The following is a 25,948-nucleotide window of genomic DNA, read 5'->3' as shown; positions in this document are numbered from 1 at the left end:
CGATTGAGATAATTTACCAAAGATCAGTGTAATAGCTACTGCCTAATTTTAAGCATAAAAATGCTTTTTCGCCTAAACGGCATTTCAATTTTAAGAATTATTTACAATTATCAGCAACCTTTGTCTCATTTATGAGCTATTTAATGTTTATTGTCATTATTTTATGATGCTGTATTGAACTGATATCCTTTATAGTGTTCATTAACTTTTAGATAACCTATATATTCTTTAACTTTTTTGTCAGACGTAGTTTGTAACAACTGTTTGATTTCTGTTGTAATAAGCATAATAATAACTTATGATGCTATTAAAACTTCATGCATCTTATGGAAGACACTACATTTAAACTTGCATTTTATAAGAGAATGCGATCCTCAGCATTCAAAAGCAGTAGTTATTGAGTCTCCTATATACTGAATAATCAAATTGTCTTTTTTAGAGAGTGTTCCTGATACTTGGTCTTCCAATGCAAGTCTCAATTCTCCAGATTATAATTATTCTACATCATTAATATCAAACTCATCTGCTCATGCTGCACCACCACCTCCTCAAGAATTCCAAACCTCATATTTACCTTCCGATTTGGTATATACATTTTCTATTTATGTCTTTATATTGTAAAGGTTTAATAGACATTTAATATAAGTAACTTTAGTATTAATGTTCTCACATGACACAATAATTTTTTGAGGTATAGTTTGTTTTAAACAACTGTGTATATAATATTAAACCACTTGTACAGGTTTAGAACAAAATTTATAACTAGTTTTATATTGGTAGTCTCAATTTAACTATTCTTAAATGATGTCTCTCAATTTTAGAACATGATCATTATATATATCACAATAAGGACAAAAATTATAAAAAAGAAAAATTAGAAAAATACCAAGTTTTATTTATAAGCACTCCTTTTTGTGTATATGATCGTTAGAGCTGATAAAGAGATATCTTATATTTATTTTGTTTGTTTTCTGGCTTCTTAATATTAATATATATTTTTTTTTAAATATTTTATTTTAATAATTTTTCTTCTCTTTTCATTAATCTTAATTATTTTCCATGTTTTCTCTGTGTTTTTAACTTATATGTATCTTTTGTTTATTTGTAGACATGTACAACTGAACAGACAAACAGTAGCTTTTCATCAGCACCATCAACTCCTATTAGCTCTCCACCGCCTTTGACTCGTGAGTCTCTCTATCTTTCTTTTGATTAAAAAAAAATTGCTTTTACCATTCTTAAATATATGTTTGTTGCAGCTAAAAATATTTTGAAGTCATTTGAGGTTAGATGAATGAAATCCAGTATTTCAGAATATGATGCATTTTATTATTTTAATTAAAAGAAAAGCTCAACATTGCTGAGATTTTGCAGACTATTTATGTTGATCAAGTAGGGGGAAAGAAATGATTTTTTTCTTGTTAATTGCTTTTTCCTCTTATAAACATAACTTATAGTCTGACTTGAAGAGATAGTTTTGAAATACCCAACATTTCACCTATTTTAAAAATGATTTTCATTCCCCCAAATGTTATGTGTTTTTCAAGGAGATTTTTCCTGTTTTCTGTGTATGTTAAAATAGTTCTTCAATAATAGTTCTTCAAAATGGTGTTAAATTTTCACACACAAGAAAAAAAATTTCCCTATGCCTGCAAAAGGATTATTTGTTTTATATCTTTTTCTTGTTTTGAACTTTAAAGAATTTAAACCGATAATAAAATTAAAAAAATTTCTTGATTTGTCTCATATTGTGTGGGGCTTTTGGAGTTTCTTATTATTGATTATACCCATCATCGCCCTCAAATTGTATTCATACAATAAAATATATTTTATATCACAACAATTGCATTTTAAATATTAATGTTACTTCCAAAACTAATTTCTATTTCTGAAAAACTGTACTGTACTATTACTTTTGTGACAGTCGTAGCATTTGTATGAATATAAAATTCATAAATATAAAAATTGCTTAAAAATGAAAGATACAGAGAAAAGAAAGTGAAGCAGGTAGTTGAAAAAAAGAATTAGCATTTCTTATTCTTTCTTAACATAGTATGTGAAATAATCTATCAACATTGTCATATTTAAAAAAAAAATCATTTTTTTTGGAGCACACTTATTTTCAATCATTGTGATATATTAATAATGCATGTTGGTTACATTTAAATCTTTTTTTCCATTGCTATTACTCTGAATACAGTAAAGGGATTAAAATCACCCTTTTTTTTTTATTATTATTGTATTAAAAAGAGTTTCTTTTTACATTATTCCATCGCTTATTATCTTACCTGCTTAATTTGTTTACATTTTAGCATAATATATGAGTTTCTGACCATGTTTAGAGACTAGTAATCACTAGTAATTTTCGGAAAATCATGAAGTTGCTATCAGATCCAGCATTCATAAAGTTATATACAATTTTCCTTTTCAAAATTTGATTTTTTTTCCTTTTGTACTGTTTGTATTTTGTTCGAAGCTGCTTCTAAATTTCACGAGCTTAAATAATTTAAATTTTTTAAACCCTTTGTTTTGAAATATCAGTTTGACCTTGTGACTTTTTAAAAACTGCCTAATACACATCACTGCTCCAATATTATCAGGATGTCCTTATACATAAGTCTCTTAGGAGTACTTGGAATTACTTAAGTTTATACCTTGGAAGCACCTTTTATTATTATTGCGACTTTTTTGTAAGTAAGAGAGGGTTCTCCTCTATTTTTCATGATTATTACCTGTCTTTCATTTCCTGTATTATTTTTATCCAGTTTCCACTGTTAATGATCAAAAGATTTGGAAATCAAGGAAGGGATTTTACGATTCGAGTCAATTCTCCACATTGCAAAAAATCTTTCGCACTGTTTCAAAATGTGCTAAAATCATGCATTTTTGAATTCATTTTAAAGTTTATGCGTACCTTTATTTGTAAGCTTATTCAATAATTATTTAGATTTTCCAATAATTAAAGTTTCATGTTCTTTTTTTTAGCTCTTCCCAACTGGCAGCGATCAAACCACCAATTTACATCTCAATCTTCCACGTACACAGAGTTAACTAATACAGTGGTAATAATTTATTTGTTCTAATTATTAAGTGTATTTTTTAAAATGAATTGAATTAAAGATTTTTTCTTTCTTTCTTTTTTTTCCTCCACTGTCATTTCAAGTACAATTTAGAAAAATTGTTATTTGCCAGCGTAAAAAAACTTGAAAACGGTAGTCCATTTTTGATATACTTTGTCTACAATTTATGCAAACATAAAAATCAACAATATTCTCAATAATTAAATGTTTATTATATATATATATTTTTATTCTTATATTTTTTTCTTGATTATAAAATTAAATATAATTTTTTTTAAAAATTAGACTCATGCTCGGAAGAACATTCACCCTCTTATATTTTTTCTACTCCTCTGCTCATGCCGTTGATTCTATATTTTAAAAGATAAAAACAATCCTGTCTTAAAATAATTTGTTTTTTTTTTTTTTTAAATTTACAAATTTGCATTTTTATATTTGTTTTCTTTTATTTTCAGCAATACTTAATTAGCATATCTTGGGTATATATTGCATAAAAATCAAAACATCAGCTAATCAGAGTGAAGTGCAAGTGATGAAGTCAATGATTTGTGAAATTTTATCACATTATTATTTTTATGAAGTGATAAATAAATTCCAGAAAATTTTCTGCACCTGAGATATATTACAGTACTATCTAGATTTCTCAGTGGAATGAACCTTTATTTTATTTAAAAATAGGACTTAATTAAAAATAAAAATGATTTCTTAATTTTTAGAAAGATAAAAGTAAAGTTGTCTCTAAGGAGTCACCTGAATTAAAAATACATAATTACTTATGCATGTTTCTCAGCCAATTAATTGTCATAATTTCCTTATATATTTTAACTGTGGTTTCAACTCTTGAAGCCAATCTATGATGAAATTTTTTTTTGCAAAAGTAGTATTTATCGAATTATTAAAATACTCCTTATTTGAATAAATAGAATCTCCAAGGAGGTGGAATAACTGAAGAAAGAATAGATGATGCCATTAATGTTTTGAGAAATCATGCTGGGGGAGGGAGTACTCTGGCATCCCTCCAACCTCTACATTCCACTTTGGTTTCAAAAAATCAGTCAGTCGGTGTAGAATCCTCTTCTAGTATCTTTCACATGAATCAAATGGTGAGTCATTTATATAATGTCACATTATAATAATCTTGGTTCTCCAAATTTGAAAAACTTTTAGAAAATTAATAATTTTTTACAAATTAGATACTAAATACATGTTGTATTATGTCTGGAGGGGTTTTATATGTGTATGCAAATGACTGCAGCAGTGGACTGTATGATTGTAACAAATGAATTTTATTTTATGTATGAAACCGTGGCACGACATCTTCACCCCCTCATGATCCTTTAGAAGCATATGGGTGTTAAGTATTTTTCTTCGAATTGAATATATCTTATTTATTGTTTAAAACGACCATTTCTAAAATATTTTAAACTTTTATAAGTTACTAAAGCAAGTGTAAATGTCACCGAGTCTTACTTACACAAAAATTATTAGAACTGCTTTAATTTTTTTAATTGAGTTATATCTTTTTAAAGTCTGTAAGTATGGTATTCGTAAATGGTGAAACTGCTCTAATTTATCTATGTATATAATTGTAAGAAATTAAAATGTTAAAATATTCTCACATTTTATGAATTGCAATTATCTTACTCTTGTATACAATTATCTGTAAAAATATCAAGAATGAAAGCGTGCATATGAAATTTTATTCCAAGAATTAAATCTTTAGTTGAATATACATTCTCAGTCTATTGTAGTTTTTTCCTTATATTAATTATTTTTATTATATTCTCTTAGCCACAGAATGGTATATCTGATGGGCAAAAGGCAGTTATGGGAGTACCAAACCAAGCAGTGCCAACTCGACAGAGCTTTGGTAAGACTTATTTGAAGCTTTTTCTCATTAAAGAAATATTTTTTCTATACTAATTGGTGTTTCCAGGTTTTTTCTTTTTAAAACAATCACTTCTATGACGATTAAATTTTGACATGAAAAGGTAATCGTTGTGGCTTGTACCACCAGTGTTCTGTTTTGTTAATACTACTTTGCAGTTCTTGTCATTAATAAAAAAAAATTTTTTTTTGAGTAAAATTAGATTTTTGAGCATTATGTTGGATCTCTTTGTGATTGCTATAATCAGCCACGGGAATTTTTGCGTCAAAAGTTTATAATTTTAAAAAAAAGTTCTGTGAGTTTTTGTAAGAAATCGAGGGAATTCATTATTATAAGCATTTCAAAATTGGCATAAGGTTTTTTCTAACAATGAAATATCCGACGAGAAGATAATTTTTTTTTTTTATACATTATAAAATTGAGGTGCAGATTACTAAGCATTAAATTTAAACAATCATTAGAACCAAATATTTAACCAAGCTCACAACATGAACAGAGAAAACTGGTTGGGTTGTAAACAGAGAGGGTTGTATTAACTTAACAGTTAGAGCAAGTGTAATACAAACAAGTTGGTCTATATAAACTTACAACAGGCCTAGAAAACAGGTAATGTTTCACAGTTATTACTAATGATTTTCTCATGATCTTAAAAATCCCAATTCTATTAGGAGGCAGGATGTACGATTCTAGCATTTAAGTAATTTGAGCACACTCGATTTGTGCTGAATCCATGTGGTGTTTTGATGTTTTTTCTGGCCAGACCACATTATTTTTTAAAATTCTGATATATTCCACATATTATGAAACTGCAAATTGCACATCTGAGTTTTTACTATTCAAAGCGATAATTTTTGAGCAGTTATTGTTACTGATTTTCAGGTTCCCCTCTGAATACCCAACCTTTTTTGTTGCAACTGGAATTCTCAAAATGTGCATTTAATTATTTCCTTTTAATTTGGGGAATTTCATCATAAATCTACACGATTTTGTCTTTTTTATACAGTTATTGCCACATATCTTACGTTTATAAAATATTATTTTTTTTGAAAATGCAATGAGGAGTCACGAATTGCGAAAAGATTGGAATGTGTAATATTTTTAGAAGTGAGAGAATATTGCATGTGATGTTTCAATGTTTATTCTTTAAATTGCTGATGAGAAAAGAAAATTGTATAATTTTTCTCATGTTAATTTTTATAATTTTTACTCTTATCTTCTATAAACAAAAAGAAATAAATAAAAAGTTAACTCTTTTGTAAAAAAAAAAAAACAAAAAACTGATTGAAAATTATTTGTTGAAAAATAAAACTATCAAACCATGAAGATTCTAAAAAATTTCTGGTGATTTATTTTGTTGACCTCTAAATATCAAAATTTTTTCGCTATATTTTTTATGCTGAACAATGTTGTTTTCATAATAGCTCCTTTGAACTCTTGTGGAAGTGTAAAGATGGAAGAATTACCAATTGCTAAGGTTTCACCTCTTCAGGCACCACTTCAAGTTCATGATCAACTTCCTACCATTCCTGCACCTGTTGCTGTGGTATCATCTTCTAGCAGTACCGCATCTAGAAAAGCAGCATCACAATCCAGAGGAACAAAAAGAGCCCGTTCCAGGTATGTTCTTGATGTACAAGAAACATCTTTCATGACAAAGAGGATCTACTTTACTTAAAGTTAAATGGATTTTTTCAGTAAAAATATTTAACTAAATTTTATCAAAATATTTTAATTTTGTTTTTAAACATTGTATTTTTTTCAATTGTAACATTAACAAATTTTCAAATGAGTTTGGCAATTTTAAAAGTTTGCTTCAATTGTTATATATATTTTATATAATTACATATATAGAAACACTTCTTTGATTTCATTTCTTTTATATTTTTAATTTTTTCTGCAAAAAAGTATGATGAAGTGTTTATTATATTTATTAAAACAATCTAAATAAAATTTTTGAACTGAAATTGTATTAACTTAAATTTAAGCAAAAAAACCTTTTTTTTTTTTCTTTTACTGTTGACATGTTGGACATGGGAGATTTTCACTCAGTTTCAAAATTTAAATTACAAGGAAACTTATAAAAAAATACAGCAATGCTAATAAAATAGCCTTGTTAAATCTGGTTGCATCAAATAGCATTGCTTTACATTTTTTGTGATAATTAGTATAAGTCCTACTAAATACAACACTAAAAAAAGTCATTTGACTTGTTTCGTGGTTAAAAAAATTATTAGTTTGAACAATATGAAATAGCAACTTTGAAAAATAAAAATGTTCTATAATTCCCTGTATACTTCTCTGTTGGTCGTTTTATGCACAAGGTTTCAGTCTATTGTTGCTAAAACTCGAGTCATTGAAGAGGTATGAGCACTGAAGAGCTATGCACTGAGAGACTATCAATTAATTCTGTAAGGTAAATAAAGTGAGTGAGCTTCAAAGAAGAAAAAAAAAATTTTCATTGTGATGTTTCAGTCTGTTTTAGAGATGCAACACATTCTTACACTTTGCATAATGATGATGGAAAATAAAGTATTATAATTTTTCAAAAATAGTTATATTGCAGTCATTAGAGAAATTTCTTAATCTGAATTACATGCTTGTGGAATTTATTGATTAAAGTTGTAAGTATTAACAAAATTATTTACTATGTGTACCTTGTATGCTTTTTAGATCATTGGATGATGAAGACAATGATGATCCCCCAGAAATCAAAGCTGAAAAGGAAAAGGAAAGAAGACAGGCAAATAATGCAAGAGAAAGGTAAGAACAATGTTTTGAGTTTGAATCATTTTAGCAGTTATCAAATATTTTACTTTAATATGTGGTTCAATGTTTGCAGGATACGTGTTCGTGACATAAATGAAGCATTCAAAGAACTGGGAAAAATGTGTAGTTCACATGTGAAAAGTGCAGATAGAGGCACTCAGACTAAACTCAATATTCTTTACTCAGCTGTTGAAGTTATCACAACATTGGAGAACCAAGTTAGAGGTATTTTCTTTTATTGTGCTTTTAATAAAGCTTTAGTGTTTTGGTTCAAAAATTTTTCTTCTTTGTTTAAATTCTTTTTTAAAAATAATCTGAAAGACCCTGTGGCATAATTTTTTTTGGCTTTCTGCGACAAATCTCGTTGGCACTTATATCTTTCTGTGAGGTATTTTTAATAATAATAAAAGTATCTGTGGCCAATTTTCAATTATAAAAATGCCTTGTGTTTATTAAGAAAAAGGCCAAAATATAGAATAATGCTGTGTGTAAACTTTATTTTTAATCATATAACTTAGGTAAACATTTTTATGGAGAATAATCTTTTTAACTGAAAATCCTTAAAATAAGTCATTTGCTGAAAAATAAATATGAAATTTGAACGTTACATAATATAAAATATTATTCCTAGTTAGTTGAGACATTGCAAATGATTGGCTTCTGTATTCATATTGTTTACTATTTAATTCAGAATCTTATTATCAATGAAAAACTGTACAGCAAATGGATCGATCGCTGTCGAACGTTAAGGAGGATCACAAGCATTTCTTGAACCTTCTGTTTGCGAGAAAGGTTCAATGTTTCGAAAACAATTCTGCAGAGCAAAAAGTCATTTTTCAGGAAATTCTGCTGAAGTTTCTTGCAGAACAATTTATGTTCGAGGAGAAAGCAATTTTTAGCAGGCCAAGAAAGGCTGATTAGTAGGACGTTCATATACTGCCATCTGAGGAAACCCTGTTTCTTAAATAGTTATTGGTGCACGTAAAATCTGTCGGGATCACAAAGTCCTTCAAGTTCCCATAACAAACCAATACCTTTGGGTGAACTGAATTGGAGATTGATTGCATTCTGGTTCAGGTCAAAATTATGATCTGTGGAAGTTTGAATGCGGCTGTGGCGTGGCTGAAATCCTCTTCTTGGCCATAGATGCTGCCACTGGAAAACAAGCACCTTCTTCCTTAAATTCAATTGGTTTCCCAAGAAGGCAATAGAAACAACACAATGTTTTGTGCTTTCCAAATGAAAGATCTTTTATGTATGAACTCTCTGTTGCGACAATATTGCTGTGTTGTAATCTTGCAGGAGGCTGAAGGACTCAATGCTCTAAAGATGAGGATGTTCTGTAGTAGATAACTTGAAGGCTTTTGTATTTTATAGATTTTTAGGTTACACAGATCGTCTAAACTTACCTAATAAATATAGCAATATTAGTCTGGAACAGAGTACTCTTAAAATGCACTCGAGTGTTTATTATTTGCAGGAAAAAAAAACGTAAAATTTTCTAAAGCATTAGAACTAATATCAAAACTAATGTATCAATTGTGATTTGCTTAACTGTTGAAATTGTAATCTTGTAGTAAATTATACAAATAATGCAAAAAGTTAATATTTCTAGCTTAGTTATAGGAATTTCAGAGTGCGTAGCATTTTTAAAAAACGCTTAAAGGTGCTTATTTTCGTTTTTTAAAAGAAATTAAATGTGCTTTTTTCATTGCGTGTTTTTTAAAAGTAATTTTAGGAAAGCTTAATTTTCCCTTTTCCAAAAGTAGGTATTTTTTCTTAGCGATGTCGATTTTTGCCACGAATTAAGCAAAAATGGTGGTTTTTACAATTTATTCCCCCACAATCAATTTTGATGTATTGTCATTCCGTAGCATATGAAGGTGCCAATCATTTTACATGTTAGATTAAAAACTTGCGGGTCTGCATGTGTGTATGCTGAGCTAGATTCAGTGGAAAGGATTCTTGCACTCTCGTGTAAAACTGCTGCATTTTGCATTTTCAGGCTTCGTTTTCTGCTCTCGATCTTCACAAAAAATCTCTCGAATTTTTGCTGATCACGGGGACCAACTAAACATTTCTAATTTTTTTTCCCTGATGGCAAAAGAAAATTTCATTTCCCTTGTTAATTAGCGCTATCGTCTTCGTCACTGGAAAGTCGCTCTTCTAATTATAGATTAGTACCACATCCTTGAAATTGACTTGAGGATCATTCACAAGTTATATATTTTCATGTGGATTCCAAGAGCAGTTAAAAATCACTAAGATTCATCACTTCAAAATTTCCATCTCCCTTTTATTCATTTAGTTTAATAAATATAATATGTTATTGAGGTTTTTAATCGTTGTATTTTTTTATCTACAGGACCATCCATTATTGCATAAAAAAACTTTCAAGCCTTTATTGTACTTTATTATTTTTTTAACATCTTACTTTTTATTATTCTATTATTACTTAGAAAATTTTCAGTTTAATTCATTAATTAATTTATGAAACTAGTTAATTAAACAACTCTTAATTTGTTTGATGAAAAAAACTTAATAATAATTAAGAGGCAAGATTTTAAAAAGGCATGAAGTGAGCGGCTATTTTAAATGTTGCAAATATTCTTTTGTTCAGATCTGTCATTCCCAAAAACTTTGATTAATGATTTGATTTAAAAACAATTGAGATTAGAATTGAATTATTTCATATTTGTTAAATATTATGAGTGTTGAGACACCCTTTAATAATATACTTTCGACAAAAATGTTAAACTTCAATATCTATTGTATTTACATTTTAAGTTATAAATTTTTTTTTAATAATTTCAATAAGGAAATATTGAACAAAGTAAAAAAATGTTTAAAAAAGGTTATCTTAGTTTAATTGATTCATTGGATTGCTACGATCAATAATATTAATGTTGTTAATGTTTTGTTGAACATGTTCTTATAAATCTAAAAAATACGATCAATAACCTTTTTAAATAATTAGTTAAATTGATTATAATTTTCAATAAAAATTTTTTTAACTTTATTATATAAAGTAATAATTAATTTTAATAATAGAATAAGCCACTCAATATTGAATATATTTAAAATTGCATAAAAATTTTTTCATGGTGGCTAAGATAATCACGAAAAGAGTTCTTTGTCAGAAACTAGTATTTTATCATGATCATGTGAAGTCTTTGAAAATTATCTTTCATTTTGTTAATGTACACATACCTGTCAAGTCTACTGTATTTTACCACTCTCTCCTGTTTACCCTTATATTCTGAAATTTCCATGTATTTGGTGAAATTAAAAGAAAAAAAATGGCGATAAAATATTGGCTGATGGCAAAAATTCTGCTCTTATTCCTCAACAGATAGTGCTATAGCCAGCACTGGAGTATGTTGAGTGTTAAGAGTTTAAGTAATTATAAATAATAATTTAAAAATACCATATCTTAATCTAAAAAGATTAAGATTTATATATGTATTTTTTACTTCGCTAACTGTAAAATGCTTATATTATTTCCGATTTTGAATTTTTCTTTTTTACTTACATGATTATGTATGATGTATCAAAACTTTACACATAGTCTAAAAAATGTCGTTAGTAAAATCTTTTATTTTAATTCTCCCATGTTGGCAGGTATGATGTATATATGAAGAACTTTCATCAATAAGACGGAAAAAAAAATTTATTGGTGTAAAAATTTCCTAATTATATTTTTTAATGTGCTTAATAAGTGCTTATTTTTTGTTGAAATATTTGCTAAACACCCTGAATTTTTTATTGTTTTCATCCACAAGGTTAATGTGGCTTATGGAGAATTTTAGTTTATAGAATTGTGTTTTGTTTAGATTGTATACTTTTTATTTTTTAAATTGTAAATGTTTTGCAAATGTGTCTTTTTATTTTTAGAGAGAAATTTAAATCCTAAAGCAGCATGCCTTAAACGAAGAGAAGATGAGAAGAATGAGGAAATGCCCAAAGGACTTCCCGTAGGAGTCGGTATGCCGAATATGACTGAGCCTTATGCACTCATGTGTCCTCCAACTCAGCAATCGGTACACTTTTTAAGTTTTATTTTACCAGAATATGAATATATATATTTTTTTTTATGAAACTCTCTTAACTCTATAATAGTTTTTCTTAAGAGTTTTCTTATTTCTCAAAATAAAAATAATTTAGAATTAACGCAGGCAACATTCATATTTTGAATTGTGTTTTTTTCTCCAACTCAGTATCGATGCTCGAATCCTTAAAATTTAGGAAAGATATTTTTTAGATAATCTGTTATAATATAATGTATAGATCTCGCTACGTTTAGAGTTTAAATAAGGTAAACTCTGAAATATATAATAAGATTTGTACAATGTAAACAAATGAGTGTCAATTGTAAATCAGAAAAAATTCTTTTTATTGTGTCATTTTCTTTTGTTTGTAATTTTTTAGACTTTGGTAGGAAAAGTAAAGAGTAAGCATTATTTTAAATGCATAACTCTCACCTGCTTCAAAAGTATTTTTTTTCTTCCAATTCTTCAATCAAATGCTTGACAAAAATGAAGTGCAGATGAATTCATTCCTTAATATTCATCATTCTTTTTGTTTCTCTTATTAAGTATCAGTGAATGTCTGTGGTAATGAGTGTAGGAATGTTAACTTTTCTTATCTTTATATAATTTTTGTTTAAGATTTGTCTGCTTTAAATTCTGCTCCTTTTTTTGAAAGAACAATTTAATTTTAGACATTACATAGGGATGATATTTCTCCACCTCTTTATATCTAAAATTGTCCTCCTTTTGTTCATCATTTTATGAGCCTTTTCACATGATTCCAATATTTTTTATACAATTCCATTCTAACTTCACGTCATTGAATTATCATTTTTTCAACCCTTTGCTCGTGTTTGTTTTCAAACTCTGATTATGTTATGACACGTGAGTTTCGAATTTGAATGATCACACATAATTTTCAGCCATTTCCACTTGCTTTTCTTTAAATTTTTTTTACAAGACATTATTATGAAAAGCACATATTTCGAATGTAAGGAGTCACTTTTTGACACACTAATATGCTTCTTTCGTATAGATTCTATTGTTAATTTTCATAGCTGGAGGATCATTTTTGTGTCAGTTTATCGTTTCGTGCCTTTTCCTGGGTGTTTTTCTTTAATTTATTTTTTTAACCCAATTCTGAAAAAATGAATATGATGTTATGGCTTGCAAATAACACACTAATATGCTCAATTCGTATACATCAAGGTTGGGTTTCTGCCGAGGTGGTTAAAGCCACTGATAGAAACCGGTTAAAACTGGCATGGCAGAAACCCTTTTCTGCCACATTTGTGGCAGAAATTCAGAAAATGACATAAAAGTAAGTACTGAGATTGACATACAATGGATAATTCATAGAAAAAACAATTAAATGTTAAACAAAGTACAATTTATTTACAAAATTATCACCATTCAAAATCTAATATTACATTGTTTGCACTCTGCAGTAATCTATAATAAAAGCAAAGTTTTGATGCAGTTTCTAAACCGAAACAATTTCTCAATTTGCTATGCACGGACGAGAAATTTGAGAAGATTCTCTCAAGTCCAGCAGAACTAGCAGGCATCGCCATCAAGGAACAAGCAGGATTTGTGAAACTTTCATCTATTGCATATTTTTTAAAACTGGACCACCATGTAGCAGCTGGGGTGATTGTCATGTCTTAATTATATCTTGAAAAGAAAAAAAACTATTTGAAAATAGCTTTATTCAGTTACGTAAAGAGTTAAGTGATAATAATTACCGAATTTCAGAGTTTAATATAATAAACTAAAATCTAATATTTATTATTACATTACTTAGTTCTTTTTAATTTTATATAAATATTTGATATACTGCACTCTTTATATTTGATATAAACAAAATAATATATATTTACAAACAATGAAATAAAAGGTTTGTTACAGTTACATTTTTCAGTTTACTTGAACAAAATGTCATTAAGCAAGAACTAATATAGAAATTTCTTTAGTTTCTGCCAGTTTTTACCGGTTATAACCAGTTTCTGCCGGCAAAAAGCCAACCCTGGTATAGATTCTATTGTTTATCCTTGTTGCTGGTGGATAATTTTTTCGACAGCTCATCGTTTCATGCCTTTTTCTGCTTTGTGTCCCCCCCCCCAATTCTGATGTAATTAGTAGGATATAATAATTCTTTATTTCCTACATATTTTAAAGATAATGGAAGATGGTTACATAATTTTCGCTTTCTTTTTTTTCCCCTGTATTTTTTTGCTGTCTTGTTTTCTCTTTCAACTATGTTTATCTTTAATTTATTTTTTATTTTATAATAGAGAGTAAGACAGTTTTTTTATTATTTTTTTTAAGCATTCTGTTCTAGTCTAATTTATTCTTTAATATATCTCCTGTCAGCAAGATTTGAAGACCTTAAAGCTTACTTAAATATCATTGATTATTTTACTTTCGACTGGGTTTAATTCCTATTAATTGGAACAGTAATTTTATGTTTAATAAAAAAATTTGGAATACTTATAATTTTGTTTTAAACACTTTTATTTTCCAAAGACATGAATTTCTACACTACTAAAATTTTGCTTTATGAAAACATAATTTCTTTTTCCAGCTATTTCTAATGAATAGAATTTTCTATTAAAAATTTTTACACAGTGTTATATTTTTAATTAAATTTACGATATTAGTTACAAATTACAAACATTAATTTTTTGTGATTCACTGCATATATTAACTTCCTCATTGTCAGTGATATTAGACTGTAAGTTTTTTTAAAATCTGGAAAAGTCAGGGAATTTTATTCTTCTATTTAAGTAGCAACCCTGCAATTATGTGAAAAATTATTTGCGTATTAAATTTTTAAAGAATTGAAGTGTACTTTATCTGTGGTGGAAAAATTTCATTCTATTTTTAATCACACTTTTTTGATATTGTACCTACCACATGTTTTACATACTTTTAGATTTTCTACCTTTTGTTATCTGACCACTAAAGTTGCTTTTAAAATATTGAATTGATTATTGGTGAGAATACTTTCTTCATTTAAACGGTTTTGTTTCGGACATTATCTGCATAAAATTTTAAAAGTGTTGATTGTACAGATTTCAAAGAGACAAACTATTGTACTTTTCTTTTAATTGTTTACTACACTGAATCAAAATTTTGATTTTCATGTTACTGTTTTTAAATTGTTCCAGATTATTCATCATCTTTCTGGGCAGCCTACTTCTCTGCCTTGATTTCTTCCCCAAGGATTTCCACATATTGGCATTAAAGATTTTTCTACAGGATAAAAGAAAACCAAAGATTACTTAAAAGTGTTACTAAAATGTGCCATTTTTTACTGATAAAGCAACTGCAATTTGCAAAAACATTCTTGACAACAAATCGTGATGAGCAAATGTTTTATGAGGTGCCTGAATAATTTCTGGTACTTTTTTCTCTCTGCTGGCTATTGTCCTGACTGTATAAATAATGACAGCATGTGTTTATTTTTCATATATCTCTTCTCTCTGACCCAGTTTTTGTTAAATAAAATTGGTTTTAGGTTTTAATTTATTTTTTATCTTAACTGATAATTATAAAATGAATGTAGTTTTTCTTACATTTTCTTGTAATGGAAATTCTGTTTTTGCATTTTTAATTCATTAGTGCAAATTTTGATATAAAAAAATGTAGTTATGTATAAATATGTGTACATAAATACATATATCAGGGGTAGTTGTTGCTGAATTGTCTTAATGCAAAAGCCAGATGCATATCTAAAAAATTCAAACATTTTTCATATTTATTCATAATATTATTATTTATTTTTTTTAAAATGTGGTTTTAAATCTAAAATTTCATGAACTGCATGTAAAAATTGTTTTTTGCTCTTGTTTTAACTTTTTATAATATCAAAGAATTAAAATTCTTAACATTTAATTTTTTTAAAAGTGATTTATTTGCAATCTATTTTTTTAAAAGTGAAATTTGCAATCTATTATGCATTTAAAATTTATTTAATCACATAATTAAATACGCTGCTTAATTTTTTGTGGCAGAAACTTGCCTACTATGTGAAATAAGTATTCATATAATGATAATTAAAATATTTTTATTTCTTTGCATTTGAAAATGTATCTTCAAGCATAGATGCCAATTTTGTGACTGAAATATACATACACTTGGAAATTTTTTTTTACTGTTCTTTACAATTTTTAATTTAAATTTGTTTGCAGAATTTTCAGTGTTGAGTTTATGACTATAATTTGAAACAATAAAATGAAATAGACTTTAGATGTAGCTGTTAAATTAGCCTTATAATATCCAATTCTTGGAGTTCGAAAAATATCTTCATGTATATCACACGTATTATTATTTCTTTTAAACTGATTGGAGTAACTTATTTTTCTTTTGTATTTGTCCGTCAACCATGTGGAAAAATAATTGCCAAGGCTTGCATTCCCCCTATGTTGCTCTTATCTAATTATCTTAAAAAAATATTGTCAAACTATAACACAATGTTTCTAAGTTTGTGTTACCTCTTACTGTCACTGTATTTGTTGATTTGTTTGCTTTCTTTGAAAATGTATTTTAAAATTTGTGTTTTCTTTTTTTTTTTATTTAGTAATATTGCACTGTAAATGCACATTATTTAGAATCTTTATAAGAAATCTGCTAGTAAAAATCTTTAAATTTTACATTATAAAATATAATAGGAAATAATATGAGATGATCAATTAGATTTTTCCAACTCTAAATAGCTGAAGCTAATTTTTAATGTTTCATTTTAATATCCTATTTTTGACATAACTATCTGTTGTAATAATTATAATTAAAAAAAAATTTTTTTTTGAAACAGTTGTGCATTTTGCATTCTCTTTTTAAAGCACTTTACATCATAATATGACTCCAGTTTTCACATTCTATTCACTGGTTGCTGTGTTCACATTACATTATATTTTTCTTTTGAAAAAGCCTATCATCTTTCCTAACAATTTGTTGGCATTTGTAAAACATATTATATATGTGTATCATAAGTTTCATTGTAATATTGCTGTACATTCCATAAAACTAGCCAGTTATTTACTAAACAATCATCGAAGTTTGCAGCTAATAATAGAATACTTATTTTTAGCTTGATTGCCCATTGAGTTTTGCTTATCAAAATATATTTGAATTAAATAAGCACTACAGTACCGAACCTTTTATCTGGAAACTGGATAGATTTTCCGACTAGTTTTGGAATAGGAAATGGCTCAATTGACTCACAGAAAAAAAGTCCTCGAGGATAATGGAATTTTCAGGATCAGTTTATCTTCTTGTTAAATTATTTTGATAATATATTCAAACAGTATTATAAAATAAGATACAACAATTGCGCATTTTGCTTAATGTTTCCAGTTTAATTTTTAACTAGAATTCTATTGTTTACAAAATTGTGACAAGATAAAATCTTACTCCAGTATGTATGGACAATATGACGTAACTCATTTCTAGCATAAGTGAGGTGCTGTCAAGAGATTAATCATTTTAGAAGTGTATTTTATTGCTATCATTATGTTGAAGATATCTAGTTTAAAGAAATAAAAGCATTTATCCAGTTATGTATAAATCAATGTCTACTCTGCAGATTCCAGACAATTGGTTCTCTGCTATGCACTGTTTTATTAGATAACAATTTAAAAATTATTGCCATTTCAGTTACAAATTATTTCTTTGGGTTATTTTGTATTTAACCCAACAAATACTTGGCTTGAAAAAAATTGATAATTCTTTTTTTAATTTAGTTTAACTTTTTCTTATCAAATTTGAATATTTTCTAATGACTATTTGAATTCATTGCTATTTGTGTGGAAAGTTCTTTTGCCGCAACTAGTTTAATCTTGTTTGTTTGGACGGCCCACATATTTCTTCTGTTTGTTATTGCCTTAACCAGTGATTTCTTTTTTGAAGAGATAATTATTTAACATACAACTTACTTAGGTTTTTGTTGGTGGTAATTAATATTTTTTCTTTTATTCCATTATAGCAAATCTAATTAGTACTGTCATCTGTTAATTGTGCTGAAATAATGCTATACTATATTTAGCTTGTACATAATGTGAATCTTCTAAGAAAAATGCATTTTTTTCACTAATTATACCATGGTAAAAATTGATCTGCGATGTTAAATGCTTATTTTATAATATTTTTGTAATGTCTTTTTACCATGTTTTATTATTATAGATCAGTATGTATAGACTATGTCTGGAAATCTTTCCTATGTCAGAGATTTAAAAGAAACTTTTTTATTTATTAAGATTTCAAAACTTTGTGCTTTTGAATACCAAATGATGCACATCTCTGCATTTACATCAAAATAACAAAAATATAACTGATATGAAAGCATGATGGCCACATTTTCATAGAATTATTCCAATGATTCACACTAATTATTATAAATCTGACCTTGGAAAGATTTTTACGATATCGCTACTAAGTATAGGCTATGTGGGCAGTGTTTCTGTTGTTGTCCACATGATGTATTTAGTGCCAGACATACACTAGTTTGAACTAGTTTTAACTAATCACACAGACTGGGTAATTATATGCCCAAAGTTTTAATTACCCACTGTGCACAGTCTTTAAAAATAAAGTGCCATTTTTTAATAAATTCGTTGTTTTGTGTTACTGCTGTTAACAGATCAATTAAGAATGTATCAAGATGAAATTATTTTGAAGGTAAATGTAAAAAAAAAATATGTTGGAGATGCATATCTGAGCAGATAATTACCTGTAGTCAATTTTTTTTTACCCATATTAGGCTAAGTATGCAGTTATTACAGATCTAATAACTTAAAATTATAACCGTAATTTTAAAGCAAGTTTGCTTATAATGAAATTAAATTTTATTCACATTACTACACATCTTTTTACTTTCAAATATCAAAATAAACTTTTCTATCCTAAAATGTTCTCTTGAAAAAATGATTGACTTAGTCTTGAAGTAAAGAAATGCTTTTCAGCTTTCTTGATAAACAAATTGGGGGATTACAACAAAATCCTAAATATATTCAATTCTGGTAACTCGTACTCTTGAACAAAGTGATAAGTAAAAAATTCACATGGAGTAAAATTATCAATTTATGATATCGCTACTAAGTATAGGCTATGTGGGCAGTGTTTCTGTTGTTGTCCACATGACGTATTTAGTGCCAGACATACACAACTCCCAAATATTTTTATTGTCTTTACATTTTATCTCTACGCTGGCTACTACTACTCAATACTCCCATTTTAAAGCATAATGTTTATATTAACAGTTTTGCTCATAGAAATAACATCAACATTCTGTCAAAAAGCTTTTATTACGAATCGTATGTTTACATGCTCAAATACAGAGCAAACATTAGCATTGGCAAAAACATTTTAAAAAGGTGTAAAAGAAAAAGGAAGGAGAAAACAATTTATATCTTTTACAAACTTTATCTTAAAAAAATAATGAATCGGAGCCAATGTACAAAGCGTGAATCTGGCGGTGAGTTCCATTTTTAGGCCATTCAAAAAAACAAAGAAAGAAAAAAAAATACAGTTGAAAAACAGCGTGTAATACTCTTTATCATAGAGAAGATGCTGCCCTATTTCAACTGGAATAGGTGATTTATTTTGAATCATATTTAAAATAACTATTAATTTCCTACTATATTTTAACTTATGTCCATTAGATAAGTATCCGTGATTGTAGTTGTCGTGGAACAATCTTTTTGGATTCCTTCAAACAGTACTTGAAGGTCTGGAGTTGATTTGATTTGAGCTAGAAAATCAATCATTAATGGATTTTTATCTGAAAAGAAAAAAGAAAGAGATATTCATTGTTAGTGAATCCAGGAAAATAGGATACTCATCAGAGCTGTAGCGATTTAAGTAAATTGAGATAAATATATTTAACTTTGCAGATTCAAGAAATGGATTTTTGATTCTAACTAAATATAGATTAAAAATCTACATGCATAAATTAAATAATTAGCGGAGTTCTAAAAAAATGTTTTTAAACAAAGGCTAAAATAAAATTTAAAGGCTAAATTAAGAGTTACTGAATAATTTCTAAAAACTTCTTAAGTTAAAATTAACCAATAAATATTAAAACTTCAATTGTTTTTTGTATAATACAATTTCTGTTGCTAAAAACAAATGTTAACCCTTTCGAGCCGACTGTCACATATATGTGACAGCAAGAAACGCGCTCACTTCCCGGCCGACACACCCGCGTGTCAGAGAGTTTTCTCGTTCACCCCCGACCGTCACTTATTTGTGCCAGCGTTTCGGAACGTTTTAAAAAATGAAATTTCTTCCAAAAGATGGCATTGTATGTCCATATGGTTTCAGATACATGTAGATTTGACCTTCTACTCAAGATGAAAGTACATTCACGTGGTTTTTAGGGGAAGGAGAGGAGGGGGGGAATGTTTTATGAGGGCTCTTTAAATTAGCACGTGATATTTATTTACAGTAAGTAAGGGAGTTTTTTTTATCTCTCGCTACTTTCGATTTTCGGATTAGTTTTTAGTGGATAATTAGATCTTGTAGGCTTGAATTTTTTTTCTTTTTACCGTTAGAATGTCGAAGCGTCGAAAATTTTTAACTGAGCTGGAAATAGAGGAAATTATGCAAAATATTTAAACTTATTAATATTTATATTACATTTAAACAAGAAATAACTTAAGTAAATAAAGTATCCATAGAAATATATATAAAGCGTATGTCACTTAAATACTCTACAGAACAATATTAAACAATGCGCTGATATTTCGGTAATTTCATGGAATTAGGCTTAACATCAAAAAACCCTCCGGCCCTGGGGAGACACACGCTAGAGAGACTGCCGGCCTCAGCGGTAAGCGCGCTTTGCGTCGCGAAAGGGTTAATTCTTGACAAACACTAAAAAATAGTTTTATATAAATGCAAAAGTGTTATATTTGAATTACAGATGTTTTTGAAACAAACGTAACTAATTAACTATACATCTAACAAAATGTTGTAATAAAGAAAAAATTGAAGAGAGTATTTCAATAATAGATGATTAAATAAAATAAACTTACTCTAGAAGAGAGTTATTCCAGATATTATCTTATTAATTTAAATTTTAGCATGATAAAGATTGCTTAAAATGTTTTCAAGTGTTAATACATTTAATAATTATTTCTTACATTTTCCGGTGAACTTTTTATTTATTTTAAGATGGGAATAATTGTTCTTGTAAGCAAACATTCGGTTCAAGCATTACGTTAAATGTTATTTTGGTTTGAAATTTCCCAAATTATAGCACTCTTTTACGGTATTTTCAAAGTGTAAAGTTTGTAATTTTTTTTAAAGGAAAGCAAACGAAGCAAGGGGGGGGGGACGTTTCATTTTACACAATTATGGAATAAACTAGTACGTGTGATAAAAGTAACAGAAAACAAAATATATTGAAATAGTGATAATTTATAAAACTAAATTTAAGGTCGTACTCATAAACTTAAGGAATTTCAACATGACACTATCTCCTTGAAGGGCAGATGTGATACAAAAGAAAGTACTCCCTTGCAAGGTACAGAGCCCTATGGAGTTGTATTCACAATCAATCATTTGTCACGTGTCTAAAAAAATGCTTGATTTATATGAACACCTCCATGACTATATTTCTGTTCCTTAAAAAAAAAAAAAAAAAAAACAGCTGTGTTAAATACAAGAGTCAAATTGATTAGAAGAGAGGAATTTTTAGTGAGGGTCTCATAAGCTGTGTTTGTCCAGATCAAAATATGTCACTGTCCAATATTTCATATGACCTTTCTTTGGCCTATAAAGGAGGGTGACAGAAGAATGATTGATTCTTATATGGTGAAAAAGCTTAATAATATTTTTAGTTATGGATAAGTAAAAAATTTCACAAGCTATAAAAAAGGGAGAAAGATGCATGTTTTTTTTTTTAAATTTAAAGCAGAAATATTTTTTTAGATCTTTTTAAGAAAATCGGTGTCTGGTTTGAAGAGAGAGAAAATAACATTTACATAATGGTTAGGAAGATTCACAGGGAATTTTTTTTTTTTAATGTCAGTTTTGTGTCTGTACTGTGAGATTTCACTTTAGGTGTATATTATAAATGATATTCTTGCGTTTAGAAAGAAAAAAAATGGTAAAAAAATCGTAAACTGTGTTGCACAATCAAAATGGATGTCACAACCACGTGTATTTATGACGAAAATAAATAAAATAGACACGTCAAAAATTATTGAAATGCACAGTTAGAAACTCGTGTATACTATCATATTAAAAATACCGAAATTCAAAAAGAAGCAATAGCCGTGCAGTGGCCTCGCAGAAATCGGTAGCAATAACTATGAGAAACAAAAAATGGAGGGAACGAGAACCGGCAGGTCAAAAAGTGAAGAACGAAATGTGTTATTTGAATTTCGCAGGTCCTAAGCATCAGAATTTCTTTTAAAAAATTATGTATATAAAATACTACAACTTGAAAAAGAACTATGAATCTAAGCAAATTCAGTGGGAATGGCAAAAATGATGACTCAAATGGGCAATTCCAAGTTTAGCATGTCCTAATAAAAATATGTATAAAATATATCAACATTTTGTAAACCATGTACAAATCAGAAGCAATACCAAAAACTCGTTTGGAAAAACAAAAGGTCAAAAATTGAATGATCAAATGAGTAAGTCAAATTACAAGTGTTACCATAATATCTTAAATAAAATTTCTGCATTTAGAAAAAGCATAAGGAATCCATTACAATATCAGCCAAAAGCGTAACGCAGTTATCAAATAAATAAAATATTTTCTAGTATTTTTTTTAATTAGCCGAAATATTGCCCCGGGGCTACTTGAGTTCCCCCCCCCAAAAAAAAACCTTTAACATTCTGCACCAGTGGTTACTTTTGCATGCAATACCCACAAACACATTTTTGGATCTAAAACTTGTATTTTATTGCATTTATAGAGTAGTTTCACTCTCTATAAATGTAATAAAATTTTGAATTTTTAGTCTATATCAGTGAATTAAAAAAAAGAGGCAGTAATGTTTTAAATAATAAAAAAAAATTATAATAAAATATTATATAAAAATTATAACTGGAAGAAATTTACCTGCATCTGGTACTGCAAGTAATGCAGCAAAAGCTCTCATAGCTGATCTCTTCAGCTCATCTTGTTTCTCAAATTCTTGCTTAACAGAATTAGCTTTCACTTTGGTGGTACAGGTTACTCTTAAAGGATCTACAAGACGTTCTATCCCTGTCATGATTGAAAATAACAATTACTACAAAAAAGTTTTTTTTTTTTTACAGATCAATCATATTAATAAAAAAAAGTAAATTCTGGGAGCAATATATTATATTCAGCATAACATTAAAAAGAACTACCGCAAATAACTCAACTTAAGTTCAGCAATACATTTTTAATATTTAAACTGAAATCTTTTGAAACATTCATCTTTAAAAAAGATGTTTAACAGAAGAATTGCATCCATAACAACTAACTCTAAATTTCATAACCTCTTTTCCCCATTAGGTATACACACCCAATAATGATTGACCACCACTCAAAAAAAAAAAAAAAAAAAAAAAAAAAAAAAAAAAAAAAAAAAAAAAAAAAAAANAAAAAAAAAAATGGCCAATTGGTTAAAAAAGTAAATTATATTCAGAGATGATGAAATCAAATAACTCTCAAAGTTGGCTATAAAATTGTCTCTTCCTTATTTATAATCCTCATTGTTCAAGAAAAGTACACTTTTATCCCCAAACAAAATTCTCATGTGCTTTCTTTGTAGCATATTTTGAATTCTCTCCTACATAAATTAGACAACTACATAATCAAATGCAAACACTAAATAAAACATGCTACATCTATTTGAGAAACATAAATCATCTCAACAGAAACAGGATGACTAAAAAAAATCATCAATTCTTCTGATTTTTCCTAATTGATTTTATCAGATTTGATATATATATTAATATATATTTCGTTTTGTAACAAAAAAAAAGTGATTGTTTATTGTACTTTTAGGTCTCATTCTTCATTTATGTACAAATAGCAAAACATATTTAGTGTTACTGACATTTAAAATAACCAATTTCTTTAATAAAAAAGATAGTAATTTTGTATTATTCGAAACCTACATGTAAAGTGAAAGGATTCAGACATTAAAGAGGTATTTTTAGTTATTTAGGACACAAAGTTATTTTTGAAAATGAATAACATAAATGTAAGTGCTCTATAAGAGAATTAGAAATAGTTTACGTACTTTGCAAAACTGCAGATGGACAAAGAGAAGCGAGTCGTACTAGCATAAGGTATGTCAACATCTTGATGTCATAGTGATCTCTTAAACCATCCTCAACATGATTAAGAAATTCAAAAATATCTATACGATCAAGGCAAGAATCTAGTAATGTGTACATACATTCAAAGGCAGCCTAAATTTTGATACAAATTAGTTTCATATTAGCTAATTGAAAGATTTTAACATTAAGACATATCTATAAAAAGCAATATTTAGACTATTTGCAACCAAAAAGGCACAGCATTATAAAAACATGATAATTTTTAAAAGTTCCCAAAACTTTTTTCTAAAGTATTTTATAGTATTAAAGTATTTAGTATAGTATAATTTTACCCTTATATATACCTGTTAATATAAAAATGTGCAATATAAAAAAAGAAAAGATTTACACTTAAGAATGGTAAGCAGTTCAAAATGTTAAACTTCGAATGGTTAATGGAATAAGGCTTCACTTATTGCTGTAACATAAAATTTTTGAAACAAGTTTTCCAGATTGTAAGATGAACAACATTAATTATAATAAAAACTACTATTTATTGCTCTGTTCAAGGAGAAGTGACAGGGAAAGTAAATAAAGCAAACACTCGGCGATACCATTGTCCGCCTGGCACTGACATATGGGTGATTCTTTGGAAACATGACAATTCGGAACAAAAAATTTCTTCAAATTTAAAATTCTCAAAATAATCTAATTTTTAAAATTTTTTTTGTATACTTCTTTAGTTACATTTATTAATATCTTACAGACAGCAGTGTAGTTTATTGACATTTGCTCAAGAAAAATAAAATAAATTAGAAACTCACCAAATTTTGAATGCCAGGAAAATGACTTATTAGCTGAGAAGTTTAAAAAAACAGTCATTTTAAGCTAATAGTAAGCAACTCAACTTAAGCCTTTGCGTTAGATGGACCATGAATTGCTTAAATTAATTCTTTTATCCACAGTAGAAAGAATCAAAAATGGTTTTGTTGCTGATATGTACAGAATAAAACTGTGTAAAATAATCAATCATTAAACAAAATAAAAAAATTTGATTACATTCAAACATATTACAATCTTAACAATCAATCATAAACTTGGTATTAGGTTAATATTTGCTTTCTCTCTTTACATTCAATTGTTTAAAAAATTTTCTGGTAGCTGTTTCAATGTCCTGGCATTTATAAGCCAGGAAAATGACAGCCAGGATAATGACAATTTTCCATTATATAACAATTAACTTAACATTTCTTACTTTAATTTAACATTAGCTTTAATTTAACATTATTAAGCATAAGCTTTAATTTAACACTTTGGCCTACGATATTTACATTCCGCATAAAACAACAGGATTTCTTGAAATAACTCAGGTAAATCTACGTAGTTAAAGTCATTAATGATTTCAAGAAGAGAGGAAAATGGCAACATAAAAACCTACTCACATTGAAAAAATTTTTGAAATAGGCTTTGAACCAGAAAGTCGCTACTTTATTCCTGCAATAAGACATGTTCAGATAGGATGGTATTCTAATCAATCTATTAACATAAGATATTGATTGCTGGAGCTATCTTTTTCGGCTATAAGTCATTAAATAAAAGCAGCCAGGAAAATGACAGATTTTCTTGTGACAAACAAATTATTGACAGAAAAAATTATTTTCAACAAAGTTTTTGTAAATACCCTCTGCCAGGGCTTGAAAAAACTCCGAAATTTTACCCGTCCCCGAGGACGGCTTGTCCAACAATGAACCCGTCCTCTTTTGAAACTTACCCGTAGCTTCTAAATAAATAAAAATATAATTTTCTCTTATTTATTACAAACATTTATATAAATTGCACAATGAATTAGTAGTTACTAGGATTACAAATACTAGGATTACATTATACAGTAATAAAAGAAATACTAGGTTACTAATAGATTGTAGTTTTAAATG

General features: G+C 27.8%; 2 protein-coding genes across 5 annotated transcripts in view; one reads left to right on the top strand and one right to left on the bottom strand.

Annotated features, from left to right (window-relative positions):
* LOC107454559 (protein daughterless) overlaps window positions 1-18,372 on the top strand; it is a 77,184-nt gene extending 58,812 nt beyond the window's left edge. For both annotated transcript variants that reach the window (XM_043047054.2, XM_043047055.2), the window contains 10 exons: window positions 440-585; window positions 1,109-1,187; window positions 2,986-3,062; window positions 4,004-4,183; window positions 4,872-4,950; window positions 6,390-6,585; window positions 7,639-7,728; window positions 7,808-7,959; window positions 11,629-11,774; window positions 14,933-18,372. In XM_043047054.2, the coding sequence (XP_042902988.1) occupies window positions 440-585; window positions 1,109-1,187; window positions 2,986-3,062; window positions 4,004-4,183; window positions 4,872-4,950; window positions 6,390-6,585; window positions 7,639-7,728; window positions 7,808-7,959; window positions 11,629-11,774; window positions 14,933-14,974 (1,187 nt within the window). In that variant the 3' untranslated portion in view covers window positions 14,975-18,372. The remainder of the gene's footprint in view (window positions 1-439; window positions 586-1,108; window positions 1,188-2,985; window positions 3,063-4,003; window positions 4,184-4,871; window positions 4,951-6,389; window positions 6,586-7,638; window positions 7,729-7,807; window positions 7,960-11,628; window positions 11,775-14,932) is intronic.
* Window positions 18,373-19,047: 675 nt separating this feature from the next.
* LOC107454557 (Cullin-associated and neddylation-dissociated 1) overlaps window positions 19,048-25,948 on the bottom strand; it is a 100,211-nt gene continuing 93,310 nt past the window's right edge. For all 3 annotated transcript variants that reach the window (XM_016071789.3, XM_071177053.1, XM_071177052.1), the window contains 3 exons: window positions 23,996-24,167; window positions 22,840-22,986; window positions 19,048-19,542 (listed from right to left, as the gene is read on the bottom strand). In XM_016071789.3, the coding sequence (XP_015927275.1) occupies window positions 19,406-19,542; window positions 22,840-22,986; window positions 23,996-24,167 (456 nt within the window). In that variant the 3' untranslated portion in view covers window positions 19,048-19,405. The remainder of the gene's footprint in view (window positions 19,543-22,839; window positions 22,987-23,995; window positions 24,168-25,948) is intronic.

This window comes from Parasteatoda tepidariorum, chromosome 2 (assembly GCF_043381705.1).
Source record: "Parasteatoda tepidariorum isolate YZ-2023 chromosome 2, CAS_Ptep_4.0, whole genome shotgun sequence".
NCBI classification, from domain to species: Eukaryota; Metazoa; Arthropoda; class Arachnida; order Araneae; family Theridiidae; genus Parasteatoda; species Parasteatoda tepidariorum.
The sequence above is the reverse complement of the archived record's forward strand: the minus strand, read 5'-3'. Positions and strand labels throughout refer to the sequence as shown.